General features: G+C 44.8%; 1 protein-coding gene across 1 annotated transcript in view; it reads right to left on the bottom strand.

Annotated features, from left to right (window-relative positions):
* Positions 1-14056: 14056 nt before the first annotated feature.
* Positions 14057-21507, bottom strand: part of BLACAT1 (BLACAT1 overlapping LEMD1 locus) — a 190447-nt gene continuing 182996 nt past the window's right edge. Inside the window, exon 2 of the mRNA XM_086920377.1 lies at positions 14057-14608. Within this exon, the coding sequence (XP_086776503.1) occupies positions 14464-14565 (102 nt within the window). The 5' untranslated portion in view covers positions 14566-14608 and the 3' untranslated portion in view covers positions 14057-14463. The remainder of the gene's footprint in view (positions 14609-21507) is intronic.

The following is a 21507-nucleotide window of genomic DNA, read 5'->3' as shown; positions in this document are numbered from 1 at the left end:
CTTTGTTGCGGATCCCTGCGTCGTGGAGACATGTGCATAGGGTGTGGTGGCAGAGTGTGTCGAAGGCAGCCGAGAGGTCCAGGAGGATGAGGGCTGCGGTTTCGCCATTGTCCAGCAGGGTCCTGATGTTGTCAGTGGCGGCAATGATGAGGGTGGTTTCGGTGATGTGGTTGCTGCAGGATTGGGACGAGTCGAGGGTGTTGTTCTCCTCGAGGAAGTGGGTCAGTTGCCTGTCGACAATCTTCTCAATGACTTTCGCCGGGAAGGGGAGCAGTGAGATGGGCCCGAAGTTCTTGAGGTCCTTTGGGTCCGCCTTGGGTTTCTTGAGTAGGGCGTCGATCTTGGCGTGCTTCCAGTTCTCTGGGAAAGTGGCGGACTCGAAGGAGCTGTTGAAGATCTTCCGGATTTGCGGTGCGAAGATGGAGTTCGCTTTGTTGAAGATGCCTTGAATCCAACCCACATAATTCCACTCCACACCACATAATCCACTCCCAACCAAAACGCTTGGGTAAAAAACATGGTGATTTACAACACCAGTTGCTTTAACTCTTGCAAATGCGATACCTGTTGGCATTGCCAATGCTTGTTTTCTTTAGTTTCGTATTGTTGCTCTAACTTTTTTCTTTCCTTTTGTAGTTATAACTTTTTTCTCTTTTGTTTCATCATTATAACTTTTCTGCAAGAGTCCTCAAATGTAAGTTTTCATTCCTGTGCCTTTTACCATAAAAATGCCTAGTAAATGTCTGCAACACATTCATTCGTGGAGTGGTGTGGCTCACTGGTTAGAGGCAGCAGACCCGGAAGCAAAGGATGGCCCGGGACCAGGGTTCAATTCCCGATGCGGCAGGGTCGTGGACCAGGGTCAGCGGACTCGATAATTTACCCAGTAGGGACCATCGCACAGGGAAAGCCAGGGTGGGTTCCCCAGCGGTCTACAGCGTGGAGATACCCCATGTGGGGTGATTCATGCGCTTTACAAGAGATCATTACATTCTTTGTTTTAAACAGTTTTCAGGTTCCTTCTTTGCTTTACTTTGCTTTACGTTTTAAGTTTGTGCCTTATTTTTTCCAAATAATGTCATAGTTGGTGCTCAGTTTGTTGTTGGGTTTTTACTACAATAGATCTTGCACTTTTTTTGTTTCAAGGAGCACTTGGCCTTAAAACAATCATGAACTCCCTAGTTTCAGATTTACTTATTTGAGGAATTCAATTTTAAGACAATATTTACTTTACAGAGTATATCTGAAATACTTTATAGATGACCTTTACAACCATATATGTTGTTTAAATGTTTGTTGCAACTGGTGTTTGACCTCATATTTACATTTGAGAGAAAGCATAAGTGAGTAAAACAATAGCCATGTTTTCTGTTCTATATGTTACAGATAGAGTGCTTTGGAAGGATCTTTGAATAGGCATTTACCTCCTTTCAAATCTGAGTAACATTTTTTCTTGATGCCTGTGATGCAAATCTGTTTTGTAAATGTTTGTTAGAACATTTGCTTAAATGTTTTGGATTGACTGTATTTGTCAAACCACATATTATTTCATCCATTAGTCTGTTGTTGTGCCATTCACATTTTTCTTCCATTCACTCCAGCATGCATCATGGGGTAGTGAGTCAGACCCATTCAGAAATTGGCTTACTTCACTGTGAGTTACAGCATGCTGCTCTTTCAGAAGGAGTAAATCCTTGCACAAAGTAGTTCTCTTCAGTGCCAGGGACTGCTATAGTAAAGTGTGTTTTTTTAGACCAAAAAATAATTTTTGCTTCAACCATTTTTTTATTTTAGATTGATGAGGTTTACCCAACAAAAATATGTTACAAAAACCACAACAGAAACAAAAGAATTACTGAAGCCAAAAAGACGGCGGCCAGCCCACGACCTCTTGGCTTTGCCAATGATTGTTTAGGTCTGGCATTAGCCAAGAGACACAGATTTTTCTAAAACTATATATGTAATATACTTACTTAATGAGCTTTCAGACTGCTCTCTTCATCCACTGATTGATGCGTCCTTCATGTTTTTCTACCGTCCACAACAGCTTACTACATGGAGAATTAGACAACCCACTTCAGCCCATGGCTCACTTCACGTTCCCTCACATCCGCACATAAAGTATTTTCATTCAGTTACAGGGACTACTACTACGACAATGCAAGCTTTTTCAGACCCAAAATTTTTCTTTCTTTTAGGCATCTTTTTTTTTTATATTGACGAGGGCCCAGCTGCTTTTCCAATAATGAAGTTTTGCAAAAGTAATTAGGAGATTAAACAAGCATGGGCAACGTCAAAAGGCTGACAATGAACTCCATACCTATTGACTCTGCCAGTGCTTGTTTTAATGTGCATTGAGTGTTGGGAATCTGCCGGGTGAAGCACAGGGAAAGGCTGTAGAGACGTCCAAAGGGAGTGGATCAGTCTGGATGAGCCAGGCTTCGCTGCATGTTATTTCAATTTGTGCAAAGCTGTAGGCTTTTAGCGCACTGGCCTGATGCGGCACCCGTGACGCACCATTAATCAACATGACAAATCAATCAATCAGGAAATTTGTAGAGCGCACTACTCACCCGTGAGGGTCTCAAGGCGCTACGCACGCTTTTTGCAGAAGACAGTGAATCACCTGAGCCACTGTAACTGTACCAAGATTGACACTTTTGGTCTCCAGGTCACACACGGAGCCTTACAGCAGATGTCCGAATCCTCTGAGATACCGTACCAAATTGGACCCTTTTCTTCTAGGTCACATTTCGATCTCGGAAGCAGGCACGTGGTGTGATTTACGCTGCGGTGAACACTGTTTGTTCATGTCGCCGTGCTACCCGAAGAACTGAGAAAGAACGTGTGATTTAAGCCACGCCTGTTCCACATTACCCTTATCTGAGTGGACTCATTGCATATATAAGGTATAATTTCCTGTACTGGGCTTAGAAAGCGATTCCCGCCCCACCCCCCTGTGGGTGGTTACGTGTACTAGCCGCCGACATCGGCCCGAGAATTTGCCAGGGCCCTGAAGAATAGAGTACCCATGTCCTGATGAAGCCTATATCTTCTGGCTGAAACGTGACCGTGACTGCGTCGACACCTTTTGCTTCGAATGGAGTCCCCTGTTACAAATTAAGAAAGATTCGATTTTTTTCTGATGTGCACCAATACAAATATAGACTGGGTTGATGTTCTAACCCCCTGGTGCTTTGCTTTTGGGACTACCACTTTGTTGTGCACTCCATTGTAAATTAAGAGGAGGCACTTGCTTGAATTGGTGTATATATATTCTTATATATTTCTTGTGTTTAGGGTACAGATAAGCGTTTGTTGATATTGTAAATGTTGTGTATATTTGTATATGATATATATATGATGTTTTGTATATAGACTGTTGGTTGTCGTGCCTCCCTTGATGTCCGCTCATATGTGTGTAGATGAATTAACATATATATTTTCTCAATGTTTTATTTGTAATTCACAAGATAATTAATTGTCTCTTGTTTGAAAATTAAAATTGGATTGATCCCTTCAGTACCCTTTGTTGCTACTTTCTCATCCTTGGATGTCTCCTGTTCAGGTACGGGAGGGTTAAGTGGGCAGAACCCCTAACCTAATTCTCCTTGACCTTTCCGCAGCCTTTGACACTGTCAATCACAATACCCTCCTCAATATTCTTCAACAGAGAATGGGCATGGAGGGCACTGTGCTTAAATGGTTTGCATCCTTCCTTTCTGGCAGATCCCAAATGATCAAAATAGCGAACAGTCTTTCACCTCCTGTGGCGGTAGGTCAAGGTGTTCCCCAAAGCTCGATACTTGCTCCCACACTGTTCAATCTCTATTTAGGACCACTGGGAAATCTCCTAAGTAAATCCGGGATTCACTATCATCTTTATGCTGACGACACTCAACTCTACCTCAAGATTGCCTCTACTCACGATCTCTCCATCCTAAGCTCCACTCTCGACTCCATTCAAAACTGGATGTCAACTCATCAACTGATTCTGAATCCCTCCAAAACTGAATTCCTCCTCTTCTCCTCCTCACTCTCTCCTCCCCCGGTTCAATCATGGATGGATCAGATGAATCTACTAAACAATAAACCCATCATTGTCGACAGCGCCAAATCCCTTGGTGTCATACTAGACAAAAAACTTAATCTAATTCCCCACATCAATTCCATTGCGAAATCAGTTCGATACCAACTGCGCCTTCTTTGGGGAATCCGTTGCTTCTTCGCGGAGCGGGACCTTATAACCCTGGTGCAAGCACTGGTCCTCTCCAGACTCGACTACTGCAATTCTCTTCTTACTGGCCTCCCCAAATCCCACTTGTCCCCACTTAAGTCTGTTTTCCACTCAGCAACTCGTTTCATTTATGGGGCCAAAAGAAGCGATCACATCACACGGATGTTATCTACCCTCCGCTGGCTTCCCTTTGAGGCTAGAGCTATCTACAAGACCGCTTGTATCACCCACAAAGCCCTGCACTCCTCTTCTCCTCTCTACCTGGCGAATAAACTGAAACTCTCTGGAGGTTCTAGACCTTCACGCAATGCGGAGAATCTACTGCTTGAACCTCCCACTTTCAAGAAGGAAAGAACGATGGCCCAATCCTTTTCAGGCAACGCAGTGAGAATCTGGAACTCATTCCCGCCTCAGCTCCGGACCACCGCCTCCTCCCAGGCCTTTAAAAGGGACCTCAAAGCTCTCCTCCTCCAGAGACACCTCCAAAAGTAACTCTCTTTTATCTGAAGGAAAATCTCCCACTACTGAAAATTTCTACTTCTCATGTCCATGGAAGTGCCTTCCCAGTGTGTTCTTGCGGTTAGAGTGTTTGCCTTTTATTGCAGTATTATCCATGTACTTGTGTTTGGTACCCTCTTGCAACTTGCACTCACCACTTTGCCCCTGTAACACACGGTTTGCTTCCTCTCACATTTTTTTTAATCTTTGATACTTGCACAAGTGCCACTTTTGCCTACGTAATCGTTTGTTCTTGTGCTTGAGTGTCTAACATATATTGCAGTATTATACCGCAAATTATACTCTATTTTCTCTTGTAGCCTGCACACTTGTCACTTTTTCCTCCTGTGCACTTTTTACTACCTCATGTATTTTTGGTAGCCCACATTTTTACTACCTCATGTATTTTGTTTGCTCACAAATGTCACAATTACCTTGTCTACCTCATGTATTTTTGGTTTCTCACAATTTTTACTACCTCATGTATTCTTGGTTGCTCACAATTATCACTTTACCGTATGTAACGTAACGTATGCCTCTGCAATCTGTTGCTCGTGTAATGTTCTCAGTTTGTATCTTTTCTGTTCCTATTGTGAAGCGCTCTGACACCTTCGGGTAAAGTCCGCGCTATATAAAATTGCATAAATAAATAAATAAATAAATAAATAAATAAATAAAACCATGTTTTGCTAGACATTAACGTCCTAGGCTGTCTTTACAGGATTTCCCTGTTTTGCCAGGATTCTCATTCACAGTCTTTCTCACACGCGCAGGAGCGCACGCGCGCGCACAGACACGCACCCCAACAATCCTTTACATACACCCCTGGGCAATCTTTGCGCGACCTGCAGCATTCCGCTGAACCCTCTTACAGGCCCCCAAAAAACACAGACCACTTTAATATATATAGATATATATTTATTGTTTTCATTTCGAATTGATATCACAGAAAATGCATAGGGATTTGGTAGAAAATACAGTAAATCTCTTCGTACATTCGTGATGTGAAGTGTGCCTTGCCAGTAAGATTGTAAAAGCGACCATTGCACTTGTGAGATGCGTCAGGGGTGAGTTCCGTGAGTGCAGGGAGACCGTCGCGTCCTCTTCACCGCACTCCAGTGTGTGGCTTCTCTTATGCAAGGCGGCAGGGGCCCTCCGCTCACAGGAGCACGACCTGGCTTTTGTCTTCCAGAGGTGGAACCAGACAATTTATTGGGAGCTGCAGGAGAAAACGAACCAACTAAAAATAACTGGTTTCCATGGTTACCGCGGCTGGGAGACTCCTGAGCATCTCCGGAGTCCTTGCCCTTCTATCAGTGAAGAAGATAGTGCGGGGAGGAGGGGTGAGAGTGAGGGGAGACGGGGACAGGGCTGAAGAGGAGCTGTGGAACAAGGGCAGAGAGAGGCGACCCGTCGGAGAGAGGAGTGAGGAGGGGGAGTGAGGGAAACAGGGAACGAGCCAGGAGAGGTGGCAAGGAAGACACGGGAGGGTGACAGTGAGGGGGGTTGAGGCACGGAGGGTGGGGAGGGGACAAGGAAGACAGAGGAGAGGTTGGAGAGAGGGAAGAAGGGAAAGTGGCCTAGAGAAGCGGCAAGTAAGAAACAGGAGGTTAACAGTGGAGGGGGCGATGGGAGGTTAGGGCACGGAGGGAGGGATGGGGGACAAGGAAGACAGAGGAGGGAGGAGGGGTGGGGGTGAGGGATGAAGGGAAAGTGGCCAGGAAAAGCGGCAAGGAAGACAGTGAGGGGTGGTCGAGACACTGAGGGAGAAAGGGGGGACAAGGAAGACAGAGGAGGGGGAGAGATAGGAGACTGACAGAGAGAGGCAGCAACGAAGACAGAGGAGGGGAGAATGAGGTGAAGACGTTAGAGAGAGGGGGAGCAAGGAAGGCAGAGGAGGGAGAACAGGGGCTGAGGAGCGGGGACATGGCCCCTGGAAACCCTCAAGCCCAGCCCAAAGGCCATACGGCTAAAAACATCCACTGCCCCCGAGGCCCACACTCGGGCTCCCCTCAGGCTTCTACAACCGTCTCTCAGAATACCCGCCATAGTTACTGAATGTCATATGTATACTTCCTTATTTCATCTGCATGCCAGTGTTATTTGATGCATAGCACACCGAGGCTAGCTCCAGTGCCGTGTAGCACTATATTAAAAGACGAGAGGGAGGATGAGTGGAAATGAAGGGGGGATTGGAGATTGCAGGGAGACGAGGTGAAGAAGACAGCGGAGGAGAGGCGTGAGAGTGAGGAGAGAGCTGGGGACCTGAATGGGAGAGGAACCAAGAAAGAGAAGGGAGGTGCCGTCGGTGTATGTAGAGACAGGGGCACGGCAGGGAGAGGAGGCAAGGAAGAGAGTGGAGGCAGGAAGAGTGGGTGTGAGGGGATAGAAAATGAGGAGAGGGTAAGTATGAGCGACCGGAGGGCGTGTGAGCAAGAGGAGAGAAAGAAAAGGGTCCAGGGAAGAGAAAGAACGGTGAAAGGACACGGGGGCATGTCCAGATGGACAAAGGATGCCAGGGTAGGAGATGAGAGAGATGAGGGGGCAATGAAGTGGAGAGAGTAAGGTGAGGGGAAAGCAGACAAGGTAGAAAGAGGACATCAGAGTGTGAGGAGATGTGATGGCAAAGAACGACATGGGGAGGGTTAGACCGGTGTGGCAAGGGACAATATAAAAAATAAAAGGAAATGGAGGGAATAGCTATTGCAGTGAGAGAAGGCATAGCTATAGGCCTTCAGAAAAAGCGAGCATTGGCAAAGCCAGTAGGTCTTGCCTTTGTAACCGATTGCAAACGTTTTGTGGCCGTAATGCACAGCTTTGTTGTTAAACAACATAATATAAAAGCATTTGACATACTTGCCTGCGTCATTTTTTAGGCACGAGCACCACCCGTGTGCACCACCCGTGTGTGGCTACAAAATGATGCAGGTGTTTTTTTTTTATTAGTTACCGATCTGCGTTGGATTTGTAACAAAAAATAATAACATAAACAAAATCGTTTTTGGTAAGGTAACATGGAGGAGGGTGGGGCAAATAGCGGACGTACACGGAGGAGATTGTGAGACATCGAAGAAATATGGAAGGAGACGCGAAAGCAACAGATGGCGGATGGCTGAAAGGACATAAAAGCAAGTGAGGGAGGGTGGAAGCAACACCGTTTGGGGGAAGCAAGACATAGGGTATGGGTGAGGGAAGCACAAAGAAGATTGCAAGTGGGACGATAATGAGGGGGAGAGCAGTCGGGCACAGATTACAACACGACAACTCAAAAACAAACACACTCTAATGGAATGCGTAAAAAAATAGTGCTTGAAAAGCAAGCAGTGGAAGCAGCGATGGCAGCCAACCAAAGAGATTGTAAGAGGCAGTGCCGAATGAGAGTGACAAAAACAAGTTTGACAAACTGGGACACAAATAAGAAGCCAACCAAGTGATAAGGAAAGTCACCAGTGGCACGCAATGGGCAGTCTCCAAGCACCTCCAAATTCTTGGAAAGCCACACTATGCCCTGCAACAGACAGCTCATGTGCTGTCTAATAAGTTTAACTTAAAAATGAAGCCTTGGTGAGAGTGTGAGGAGACAAGAAAAATAGAGCTGGGCCGGGTACAGGGGATTTAGGAGAAAGATTTGAGGGGCAAGGAATGTGGGGGTTTTGGGAGGTAAAAGGAGAGGCACAGAGAGAGTAACCAAGAAAACATGAGAGAGAGGAGAAAATAAGCAAACAAAAGGAGGATTAGGAGGTTGAAACAAATATGGTTGGAGCAGGGGTGCAAGAAAGGTGTACAAGGGCGATATTAAAGAGGCATGTAGAGAGGCAGAGGAGGCGAGGATGTGGGAAGAGTAATCAACAGGGCCGGACTGGCCGTAGCGGGCACCAGGCCCCCGGGGTTCCATTTGTGTTACCGGGGAGCCTGCAATATCGTCCCCTGTAACAAAATTGGCTGAAACTGACCCTTGTAAACTGCCCCCCCCCCCCGGAAGTGGACTTTTATGTAACTGACAGACTACATCTCGCAAGCTGTGCACCTGGGGAGCCTCGTGACCTGCGCGCGCTGACGGGCCAGCGGTGCCCGTCCTGACTGTCCTCACAGCCGTGCCTCTGGCTCTGTGAAGCCCCTGTGGCCTGTGGAGTGGAAGCCTGGCTTCGGAGGCCTGTCACGGGGCTCCCTGAACCCCTGCTGTAGCGGCTTCTCACAGGATCCGGCCCGTCTCCTGAAACAATACTCCGGGCCGCTCGCCTGCCAGCCCCGCTCCCGCGCAGTCACTTCATCAAGTTACCTGTGCGGAGGACAGACCTCGCGTTGTAGTCTCTGGCCCGGCCTGTGTCACTGGAGCCTCTGGGAACCGGCAGTGTCAGTGACGGGGGAACAAGGACCCTCTGTGCAGCAGGGGCTGGCTGACCATGGGGCCCCTTCAGCAAGGCACCCCCAGTTTCTGGCTCGCCTCCGCCCAGACACCGCATGCCGTGTCTGTCACTATGGTCTGTTCCACGCACACATGCTCTGGCCATCGCTCCACGCTGGAGGGTACCCCACAGGGCTCATGGCTTTGTCGTCGGCCTTATTATCGATATGCAATGATGTGATTATGTTACTGCCTCTTAGAGGCCCTTTTGTCTCCATAAAACACCGAGCAGATTCCCAAGGCCTATGGCTGGTGGATAAGGGAGGGTATCGGTCGTCTCTAGACACACTGTGCCGCCAGTCCTTAATGTGCCAACCCTGAAGCTGGACTCTGCGCCCCATGAGCGCCACAAGCTCCGCACAGGGCCCACCCAACAAGGCCACCTTTCCATATCTGAAGACAGCCGCCTCGCAGGGGCCTGAACTTTAAACCTCGTACACTTGGTGGGCAGTTTTGTAGGCTGGTGTCTTCTTTTGTTAGATAAACAACTCTGACATTATTTATTTAAAGCCCTGGCAGTAAAAAAAAAACTGCAAACACAATGACGCTGCCTTGCAAAGCCGACTGAACAGGCATCTTCCTACTTTTTGCAGTGACACAAAGACCCCGAGAGAGACTCTGAGTGCTTGTAGTGCGGTCTGACTCTAGGATGGTTGCACTGCACCGAGTACATGCGCATTGGCGTATATTTAATAACCGGAAGATTTCTCTGAGGGAAAGCTAGACCAGGACAGAGTGGGTCACATAACATGACTAAATCTACTGGATCCCGGCACTCTTTCAGAGAGTGGCCTGTCAGGAGACCCCACAATTTCCTTAAAGGCTGATATAACCAATTACAAACAGCCTAATCCTAGATGTGGGGGAAGATGGCTGACACACATTGTCTACTAGGAAAAAAGATTTAACGCTTACACAAATCGACGTTGTGTGAATGGGTGTTTCTAAGCCTGGCGACCCTTCCTCGGCTCTTGTCTGTCAGTCTTGGCTCAAAAACTTACATAGTTGAGATGTTTTACTAAGCAGCCATGTGAGCATGCTTTCCTGCGCAAACTGTGCTTGCAATGGTGTGCCTCCCTTCTAGGCAGACATGAGTGGTTGATGTATGTGATGTTCTCAAGTGACAATATAGTGACAATCAACAGTAAGGTGGGGGGCCTTCCAGACGTTCACCATGCCTTACTGTCCCCAACGTGCTTACACCCTGTAGAATAGCTTTGGATGTGTGGTCGCAGAGTCGATCAGTCCACATTCATATCTTTTTAAAATATATGTGAAGATGGAGGCATGTCTGGATGTATAAACCTGTGCACACACGCATAGCTAACCTAAAACAACTAACCTATTTGTTGGGCAAGATCTGCACCTTAACAACAGGATGTTTAAAATGTCTTTATTCAGGTCCATGACAGGGATTCCTGAACTGTCGGGACAAACCATCTACACTATGGTGTTACATCAGGAGACTGCAAGAACGCCTCTACCAGATAGAAACAACCCCGTATACTGCTGCTTTTCAGTGTGTGTCACCACAAAAAGAGTGCTTTCCCAGAAAATATGTAAAACATGAAAGTAGCACCTAAGACACATTTACATATTTTTTTAAAGTAGAATTGTCAGTGGATGTGTTTAGATTCCATTGGCTGTTTGTGATCTAATAGATAGAAAATCCAACATTTGAACTCCTAGAGAACGTGTATTTGATGCCGCAGGGACTGAAATATTTGTTGTCACGGAAAACATGATGTTTAATGTATGTACGATTGAGAATGGGATGTTCTAGAAGGCAAATATGGCAGTGTCATAGAGAATGCGATTTGATGTCACACGGAATTTGTCTTTGGACATTGCAATACAGATTACGGCATGTATGGCAAAAAGAATGCAGCTTTTGCGCTAATAGAGAATGTGGCATTTGATGCAGCAGAGGCTGACATCTGATTATAAAGCCTGCAACATTTTCATGTTAGGAATGAGGCATTTGATGACAGAGAGTACAACATCTCATGCAAAAGATAATGTAACATTTGATGTACTAAAGAAAATAACAGAGCAAAAGCGAATATTACATTTGATGCAATAGACAATGCATTTTTGTGGTAGAAACTGTGGTATTTGATTTCAGAAAAGGCAATATTTGATTTCAGAGGATGCAACATTTGATGCAATAGAGAATGTAACATTTGATTTAACACAGAAGTTAGTTAACACAGTGGAACTTAGAATATTATTTTTGTTGTATAGTGCGAACATTTGTTGCAATAGAGAATGTGATACTTGATTTCAGAGAAGGCAACATTCATTATCAGAGAAGGCAACATTAATTATCAGAGGATGCAACATTTGATCTGAAATAAGGCAGCATTTGAATCGATGGGACATGCAACGTTTGTTGCAACCAAGAATGCAATTGTTGATGTCATACAGAGGCAAAACCTTTGATTTCTTCAAATGCAAATGTGTATTCACTGTTGCAGTCACAGGATATGATATTGCAATAATTTATCACATGGAGTATGCCTGTCTTCCAGTGTTTATTGCATGTACGGTGTCTGTCCAAAATGGACACCCAATGTGTAAAGTGCTCTAGGACTCCTCCTCAGGATCAAGACCGCACTATGCAAAGTTAATAAAGATAAACCTAACAATGTAGCATCCTGCGACATCACAAGCAGCCATTTACAGAAGAGTAGAGAACTGACAGTTATGTTTATGCTAATTTCTCCATGGCTGGAAGCACTCTCTAGGTCACCTTCATGTCTACGTATTTAGGGAAGACACCTAAACCTGAAGATCAAACTAGTGATCCAATCCAGGCTGTCTTTTGTGATTGTCTTGGTGAACTATGATGTCACAAAGAGCTCCTCTCCAGATTGGTCAAATACAATGGACAGGCAGCCATTGTGTGGAGTCTGTTGCTGAAGGAATGTGTCTGGAAGTTGTCCGCATCATCCGAATTCACTCATCTCCCTTCCAATGCAGGCAGCTGAAGGTAAGAGGAACACGATCAACAAGACATGGGTGAAGGTCCCCGTTGCATGAATCGTCTATGACAACATGCCTGATAGTTATCCTGCTTGAGGTTGTGTTGATGAGAGAAGAATTCTGGATGGTAGTGGTATCTCAATATAACTTCTTGTGGGTCATCAGCCATTGATCTTTTCACACAAACCTGAGAATTTACATTCAAGCAGACAGTGCAGGCAGAATGGTAGGCAGTAGGCGTGGTGACGTTTGTGGTGTGGTAGGATTTCAGGTACTGAATGGCTGGAGCACACTTTTTCTTTTATTTGGGCTCCTGGCGCAAGGGGCCACAATTTATCCCCCCTGTTTTCTCAGCTAAAACTAGCCTGCCTTACATTCGAGTTACTGGTTCATTGTGCCGGAGATTGTCACTCTCAGCTGGAGCAGTTCTATTGATTGTGTCTCACTGTAAATATTTTTACAAGTCATGAACTAATGTCTTCCGCAGTGCACAAGAATTAAAAAAAAAAGTTTGGGGAGTTTCATCATGAGGTTTCTTTTTTCACCTAAACGGCCTCATAGACTATTTTCCACAGATGGCTCTCTTTTTCCCTTCAAGGCATGCTCGGGCAGAGAAGCATTAGAACAGGTAAAGTGCAGTGCAGGCATCCGAGCTTAACAGCATTCAACCCTGTCTACCCTCTTATTGTTTGTACATTTGTGCAATTGTGCATTTGCACTGTGTGCGTGGGGCAGTGGAACAATGACTGCAGAGGGACAGGGAAGCCAGGACAGTGGTGCTCGAGAAATTAAAGAGGGTCACCGTGCCTGCTTTTTCACAATTTTTTTTAACATTCTGGGACAATGCTCTTAATTTTCATAGTCATTGCCTAACAGATCCATTTACGAAGGTGGAAAAAATGTAGCAGACTTTTTCTAAAAAATAAAAATAAAAAAAACCAAAGCGGCAAGGAGAACAGGCAGTGTTCTTACATTTATAACAATTCTTGTAGCATCTTGAGTCTCTAGCCAGACATTCAGAGCGGCTTGATTAGCTGGTGGAGGCATCGACTGTGGCAAGGGTCCTCGTTCTCATCCCTTCACCTTCTCCGCTCCTGCTTATCTGCTGCACAATTGCCTTTCTGCACCTAAGTGGAATTATTGCTGGTGGTAGGCGCCTGATTGGATCTTTATACTGACTTCTGAAAACTTGATTTGAATTTCAAATTGTCTTTTGATGTTTCTTTGGCACATGGCGTGGATATATGACTAATACATTCATGGAAAGTGGGAAAAGGCAAGTCCCCCGGGCTTGGCTGATTATCAGAGCGCACAGCCTACTTCAATAATCTGTAGAGAAAAATAGGCCAAATGAGTCTAAAATTAGAAGTCCTCCTCTGAGCTCTGTGACTGTTTGTATATATGTGTTCTTGTTTCTTCATTTACTCTAAAACCCTAACTCCCTTTGCAAACTAATAATTTTGTGTTTGTGTCAAAGAAAGGCGTAGCCTCAGACTCCTGACATTACTGAGCTTCAAACCTGGTGGCAACTTCCTGACAAGGCCGAGTTCAACGGAGGCCTGGCAGCATACTCCGGGCATGGCAGAGGTCAAGAGAGCCTTGTCCCCGGGTCTCACTTGGGGCAGTAGAGTCCTGGTGATGGGACCCTGGCAAGCAATATTCCAGGCCTGATGTCAACCTCCTGATACCTTATTGCTCAGAAGAGGCATGGGGATAAACCCATGACATGACCTTGTTCGGAGTCTGGCTGGTAGCAACCTCAGGAGATCTCTTGAACTCTGAGTGGTCTGGAGACTGGAACAAGGCCAGGGGAGTGGTCAACCATGAGGACTTTATGGAGCACTGAGGGGTCAAGTTGCAGGACCCCTCAGTGTTCAATAGCGGCCTGGTAGCCGACCGCTGACACGACCCTGCTCCAGCCTCCTGACTTTTGGTTTAAGCAGTGCCCAAGACTGAACTGTTTCAAATCGATCTCAGAACTGGACACAAGATCCCTGATGTGCCCAGTAGAATTGAATGCACTATACCCAATGAGGCCTCTAGATATGGCTGTAATATTCAAGATGTGGTCTTTATGATACTGTAGCTGATAGTTATAATGAGAACACTGTGTTTCCACCATTTTAGGATGTCTCTAAAACCCAGTACTCCTTTAACCACTCACCCAGGCACTTATTCAAATACAGGCCTCTAGCAAGCAGGCCAGGCGGAGGACCCTAAACCCTGCAGCAGGAACAGGTTTTGCAAAGTGCCATCCAAGGTGATAGCTAAAGTTCGAATAAGCACCATGGAGGATATTGTCCCCACATGCAAGTCTCGGTTCAGGGTTCTCTCCCCGTCATACTGATGTTTCCTGCTCCCCATTGGGCTCCTCCTTTTTCCTCTTCATCCTGCAGAAGCCATGGAGTCCACAGAAGCAGGCAAAGGTGAACTTGGGCATCGCCTAGAGCAGCCGATCCTTCTGCTGTTTCATCTGGAGACACCTAAGAAGAGAAAGGAGGTACAGAAAGAGTTACATGCGTGGCTGGTAAGGTTGCAGCCCGTGTGACTGTGTGTGATTATGTTTGGAGGGAGGAGGATTTTGTAGGCCTTTTGGGGTCTATCTGTCTTTAAGGAACCTTATTTGTAGTCTGGGTCCAACCCTCAATGCCTGCCCAGTGATCAGTACCTAAAACTACTCTTCTGCACCTGTGCAACGTCTTCAACATACACTGGCACAGTTTCAAGAACAAAGCTGTGTCCCATCTTTCCTTTCCCTTCAACACAGTCTTCCTACATGTGTTCACGGCACTCACGCACAACCATGGAGTGATCCTAGATCTTCCACCATCCAACATAGGGCTCCTTAAGTTCACTACCCCAAGCCCTGTTGACTGGTTTGACCACATTCCTGTTACCTTTGCCATCATCCACTTGAGGGTGGTGATTAATGATTAACCCATAAGACCTATACCCTTTGTCAGACACATGGAACACATTAATATATCTTAGCTATAAGCAAGTGTCTCCTCAGATGTATCTGCTTTTCCAGAAGAGCAAGTGAGAATCCATTAGAATGTAACCCTATTATATTCCATGTTTTGTGAAGCACTCCCCAAATTCCAAAACACAAAGTCCAAGAAACCTGATCCTTTATAAAATAGAAACATAAATTGAGGAAAGAAAGACCAAGTCACTTATGGCTACTGAATATGTGTGGCGTGCAAACCCCCAATCCTCCCTAGCCCCAGAAACTGCAATAGCTACAAATCACCCGTCATCCGGGCAAATTCAATATTCCAGACAGAGCAAAAGACTCTACTAAAAAATCTCCCAAAATACTATATGAAATTAGCAAATTGAGCACATATCTTTCCATTCCTCTAGTGGTCAGCACACCCAATGAGAATGTAAGGATTCCTTGTTATTTTTTTTGTAGAAAATCGAAAAGATAGAAATTTCCTTTCTACTCCCAATCAGTGATGATAATCTTGGGGCACTAGTGAAGAAACATCATGTCTAGTTATCTTTCAAGGAGATTACTTTCGGCAAAGTTATTAACACTATAACCAACATCGGACCCTCACCCCACTTTCTCGACCTGATTCCGGGCATGCTTCCTAATGACTTAGGCACCTCCATTTTCCCATTCTGAACAAGCTGATCAACACATTCATAAGACAAAGAGAGGTCCCAGACTGTTCAAAAGTAGGACAAACAACCCTTCTCCTTAATAAAACAGGAGTTGATCTGGAAGATCTTTGCCTTGTGATAAACCTTCTGAGTCTAGAAAACCATTAGAAAGCTGTTTAAGTACACTGTTGTCAAAACAAAACATTTCAGGAAAGAATTTTTTGACAACCTAAATTTTCATTTAGACCAGATTGCAACACAGGTACCACAAGGCTACCAATAGTAGATGATGCATCATGCGTACTGATCCTGCAAAAAGTATTAGATTTTTGATAGTTTAATCGCCCCTCTTTTCTAAATATCAGTAAACAATGCATGGGAATTGATGGGATTGTCCTTACCTCTACTTTGATAATTACAGCTAGCAAATAATAATCAGCAACACTATCCTATTCCTCTTCTTCGAGGCAGAGTGTTCGCTAGTATCTGTTCTGGCCCATATACTGTTCAGTTGTTACATTCATCACAGGCTCTCTACTTAACCTCTGTCTTATCTCTTACTATAGCTTCACTGATAAGACTCCGTTGAACCTGAAAGTTTCTTCCAGTGATTACATGTTACCCTTGACCCAGATTCTTTGTTGACAACAATCCTGGACACCCCCAATACATCAAAGGTAATCATCTAAAACTAGCGTTTCTTCTGATCCATTCACCCCCTGCTGTGCTATATTAGTACCAGCGTGGTTGGATACACTGACAATGTTAGACTTTGAGTCGACACATCAAAAAAGTCTATGACCTTCACCCTTGGAAAAAAAACTCAGTTTTCAAGCACATCAATTTCCAAGTCAACTCTTCTATGGGGTTAAACTTTACATCCCAGAAACCTATTTAAAAGATTTTGTTAAATTGTACTTGACTACAGGAAATATTTACTATTTACTACCAGATATTCCCAAGATGCTCCTATGAAAGCACCTTGCACCAGACAGCAAACTGGTGTCAGGTGAACAACAGAACGCACCGCCCCTGTTCTCACAGCACTTCAACAGCCACATATGACCGCTAGGACTATTTTCAATGTGGGATCTATCATACATACAGCTCTGCACTTCGGGTATAAAAATAGAAAAACTGGCATTTCTTCGCTGCAGAGTTCTGACATCAATACCAATCATAAAAGACACAGAATACTTTCTCAAACATTCTCAGTAACTGCCTAATGCACTTGCCATGTTTTCAGAAGAAAACCTTTTCCCAAAGTTCCTCAACATCTCCCCAAATCCTTTAGGCTTGCAAACATTCAGATAGCCTGGACTCAATTTGCACTGGCCAAACTGAAGGTAGGTCTTTTTCAGGAAACGTCTTGTGCTGGCTCCCTATAAGTTCCAAACATTGTGCTTGGTTCACAGAGCCAAACATGGCAGGACTCTGTTCTACTTCTCCTAGGACTTTCACTGATAGAACACCAATCAGATTTATATTAACATGGATTTCCACTAACATTTGCTAAAATATATTTTGCAAGATTACAAAGTAAAACACTTTTGGCTTAGTAAAGATACACTAGCAATGTAAAGGCGGTGGGGTAAAGGCCATGTCTAACATGGTCATATACTGCTCTTATGGGAGTGTTTTTCTAGTGTGAGCCACCAGCCTTAAAGATAAAAGAGTATATTGTGTTCTGTCTCTACATCCCTATCTGTTTTTCTGTTAAAGGCATTCTCTGACATCTCTTTTCCACATGCAAACACTAAAATCAGGGAGGGGGAAAATAAATCCCTTATGACTATGTGGCTTCCTGAGTGGCCAAGACAAGTGGAAAATGGTTGACTCTCCGTCCATTTTGGTCCTGTTTGTTATTTAATGCATGAGAGAGAGGCTGCCAATGTTTGGCAAGGGATCTGGTCACTTATGTTTTCACAGAAAAGAATCAGCTGTGAGCTTCTTCTGGATATACAATTCGTCATTGACATAGCTTGAAACAGGGACTGTGGTTTACGAAGGAGGTTCATTATTGTTATGTTTATTCTGCTCTCCAGAGATGGGCAGGATGGATCCACTTCAGTGCTTAATTTGCAATAAAGTAAGTGCCATGGCCCTTCACATGAGGCCACTGCACGCTGCACCACCCATTGCCCCTGCCAATGCTGTCAATAAAAGTACCAACACAAACATCACACTCCTTACTGTTCCAGGCGCCACCCAAAGCTATCAGAATGATGTGGAATAGTCTGAATTGTCATTTTAATGTATATTGAATTATGAAAACTGTTGCTCTGCTCATCTCAAATTCAGACAGACAGCGCCTCAATGTGGTAGACTTTAAAGAGAGCCAGTGTTGAGAATTAAGTGCCAGTGCCAAGCACCGGAAACCCCCGGTTTAAATTTAGCACGGATCTACTGCGGGCTCAAAGACAACTCCCTGAGACTCTATTGGTCTGAAAACCCACCTTTTAATAACAGGCATTCCTGAACATTATCAGTTCAATGCCCCTCTCATTCCCCTTCCCTGTACATTCTTCCCTCGAATGCATGTTTAGAGTAGAGTTGAGTAGAATACAGCCTGTCCTTAAATGGGTACATAATTCTCAACTTTTACATTTCATGACTGTAGAAACTTTTAATCTTCGCATTCTTTCACTCATGGAAAAGAATTTAGAAATCATTTTCCTGTTTAAAGTGCAGGGTGGTTTTTAATCCTGCAGGTCCGACTTTAAGTGTTTTTTCTCGTCTGCCGTTTTGTCCAAAATTCCCACACTTTATTAAGCTCATGAAGTTTGCAGAGTTTTTTTTTAAATTTCCCACAAACTGTGGAAGCAACGTCCAGCAATCTTGCACAAACTGGAAATTTGTGTAAAACAATTCAGCGTGATGGTTGCCTTTCTGTGCACTATTTCTATTTTGTCATAATTCTACAAAAACAAGACACAATACTCAGACATGACCTCCAGAACTGATCCCATCACTACGGTGGTGGCCTCCTGATTCATATGAAGTATTCACATGACCGGAGGCAGTATTAGTGATGAAACTGGAGATACTCTAGACTTAAAACTGAACAGGGAGCATTAATCAATGCCTCTCGAAATGGTCAGCGGTGGCTCCCTCGCTAAGGCGAAGGAGGATTGCGCCACTGCTCTGGGAGCAGGTCAAAAAGGAAAAGTAAAATGATAATAGCGCTTTGGTATTATTATTTTATTTTTTCGTGGCTCAGCTGGTTAGGGGCGGGTTGGGTCTGGGAGGAGTGGTGAGAAGTCTCTTAAGTGCGCATGACTGTTTGGCCAGCTGTCATGTGCATGTTCTCCACCGGGCTGTATTGTACAGTCTGTTGTGTGGAGAACATGCACAACCTCCCAGTCCCTCTCTGAGTGCCGAACCACAGCGCCCAGACCAATCACAGCATTGCTGTAAAGCAGCATTGTGATTGGCTAGGGGAGCCTGGGAGCCTTGTGCTTCCTGCCCCTGGGGTCATGCAGTCGACTGAAGAACCGTAGAGGATTGAGAGGCTGTGGCTGGCCTGCAGGTAAGTGATTTATTTATTTTTGCTCCCCTGTCCCCGTACCCAACCCTGCAACCCGCCACAACACCGACCTTAAGTGGCAGCCGCTACTGGAACTGGTATTCCAACTAAGCCAGTCTGGACCCAGGTCGGAGAAAGTATCTCAACTTCAGCACCTTATCTGGCCGTGCTCCAAGGAGATGGTGTGAAAGATACTTAGGAAGCTGGGTGTAAATATAGAGATCATTGGAGAATAAGACTTGTGCGCGTGCATGCAGGCATACAAGCATGCATGTTGGAATGCACAATTCCACACATTACTATAAACGTAAAACGCCACTCGTAATAATTTCCATTAGGCAAAATATCATGCTGATTTGAATTTCGAGCCAACATTGTTTACATTTCTGCCATTAGGAATCTTAACTATGGGTATAAGAGCCACTCAGCGAGATATTTCACAACTATTCACTTTGCGAGTTTGATTAAAAGGTTGTGCCTTAGTTGCCGTCATTGACTTTTGGAAACACGAGACATCTGAAAAGGACCTTATCGATCCCTTTGTTGCATGACACATTTCTCCCAGAACCCCAATATACCTAGCTTCCTGGTTACTGTGCTTACCAGCACAAAGAGTTAAGGCTCAAACAGAAAGGTGACAAAATGAATGAGAATTGGCAATGCCAATAGTTATGGTTAATACTAAAAGTGCCTCTTCAACTATTGTTGAGTTTAAGCACTTACTAACTTGTCATCATACATGCACTGTTACTCATCCTTGCATTAAAAGAATAAGAGTAGGAGAAAGAAAGCAAGCAGCCACCTAAACTTGGCAGGCATGTACTTGCAATGCAAAAATAACTGAAACATAGCAGCAGACCACCGTCGTGCATGGTATTGTATATGGTGCATCGCTGTTTTCAAGTTCCCATATATCTGTTCTGTTTGGAAGCAATGTGATCACCATCTTGGAGAAGTAAAAACAAAGGTGCACTATGCACAATACCATTCTAAGATGGCCACTCTGTAGGCATCCCACTGGGAGGCAATATTCAAATACTAAAGTATGTAATGTATGGGGTGGTCTGCTAAATGCTTTCAAATATGGCGGACATCTTGGAAATAGTAATACGTTTCCAAATGTGTTTAAAAGTAGCAGCTGCACAGGCAGGGCCATAGCGGGCACCGGGCAATCCCCCACAGGGCCATTTTTGCAGCATAGCTGCATTATCGGCAAGATACTAAAATCAGCCGAAAACCGGCCCCGGCAAAGAGCTCGGCGACATCTCCAAATTCCCCCCCCCCCCCCCCCCCCCAGTGGGGAGGGGGGCCGGCCGAGCACTTTGCCTGGGCCGGTTGTGGTTCCCAATCCGGCCCTGTGCACAGAATGCGACAAACACCAGATGAAATGACCAGCAAACCTGTTCGGACTATCTGGGAAGCAGCAGGATGGTCTAAGAAAAGCAGAAGTAGGAAGGAAGATTTGAAAGTAAGTGTATAAAAGTTAAAAATAAGGACTGGCCCACCAGCCGAGGCAATGAACTGCATGCACTATTTCTCAGATAGATTTGTAAGTGTGATCAGACAAAAAGCTGTCTTTGACAGGGCAGTGGAGTCAACGGCAGAAAAGGACTAACCCAGGTGTTCTTCGACTTTTGAGTTCTATGGACTCCTGTTTAGTCATTAATGGCATCCAGGGACCCCCACTGAATCATTATTGGAACGAGGTGACCTCGATGGAGCCTCTGTTGAAATCTGGGAACCCCTATTCAATTATTTGAACTGCAAAACAATATAAAACATTACAGAAAAAAAGTATGAATCAAAGAAATGCACAAATAGTGAAATATTGTATTTAATTAAAAAACAAGCATAAAAAACTAATTGGGTAGGTTGGAGCTTTTCTAAATTCACTTGAGGACACTGATCATCCATACCATATTCTGTTTGATGAATTTTCCCTGCTCCCTCAAATCAATCTGAGGACACCAAATTTTCAGTGTCCAGTTTTAAATTCCTTTACATTTATAGCATTTGTTTGCATTTTCAACTGTACATTTTGCTTCTTTATTTATACACACTTTATTAATCTGTTTGGATTATTTTATATTCTAAGCAGTCACAGACCCCCTCAGTAGGCTTAGTGAACCACAGGGGTCGCGGGACCACAGGCTCAGAACCACTGGGCTAACCCATTCCCCCCTGAAGTATGCTGTCATGGGGAGAAGCAGAATGTGAATGACATTCAGATATAATGACGCAAAG

The sequence above is a fragment of the Lissotriton vulgaris genome, chromosome 5 (assembly GCF_964263255.1).
Source record: "Lissotriton vulgaris chromosome 5, aLisVul1.2, whole genome shotgun sequence".
NCBI classification, from domain to species: domain Eukaryota; kingdom Metazoa; phylum Chordata; class Amphibia; order Caudata; family Salamandridae; genus Lissotriton; species Lissotriton vulgaris.
This window is presented reverse-complemented; position numbering and strand designations above follow the sequence as displayed.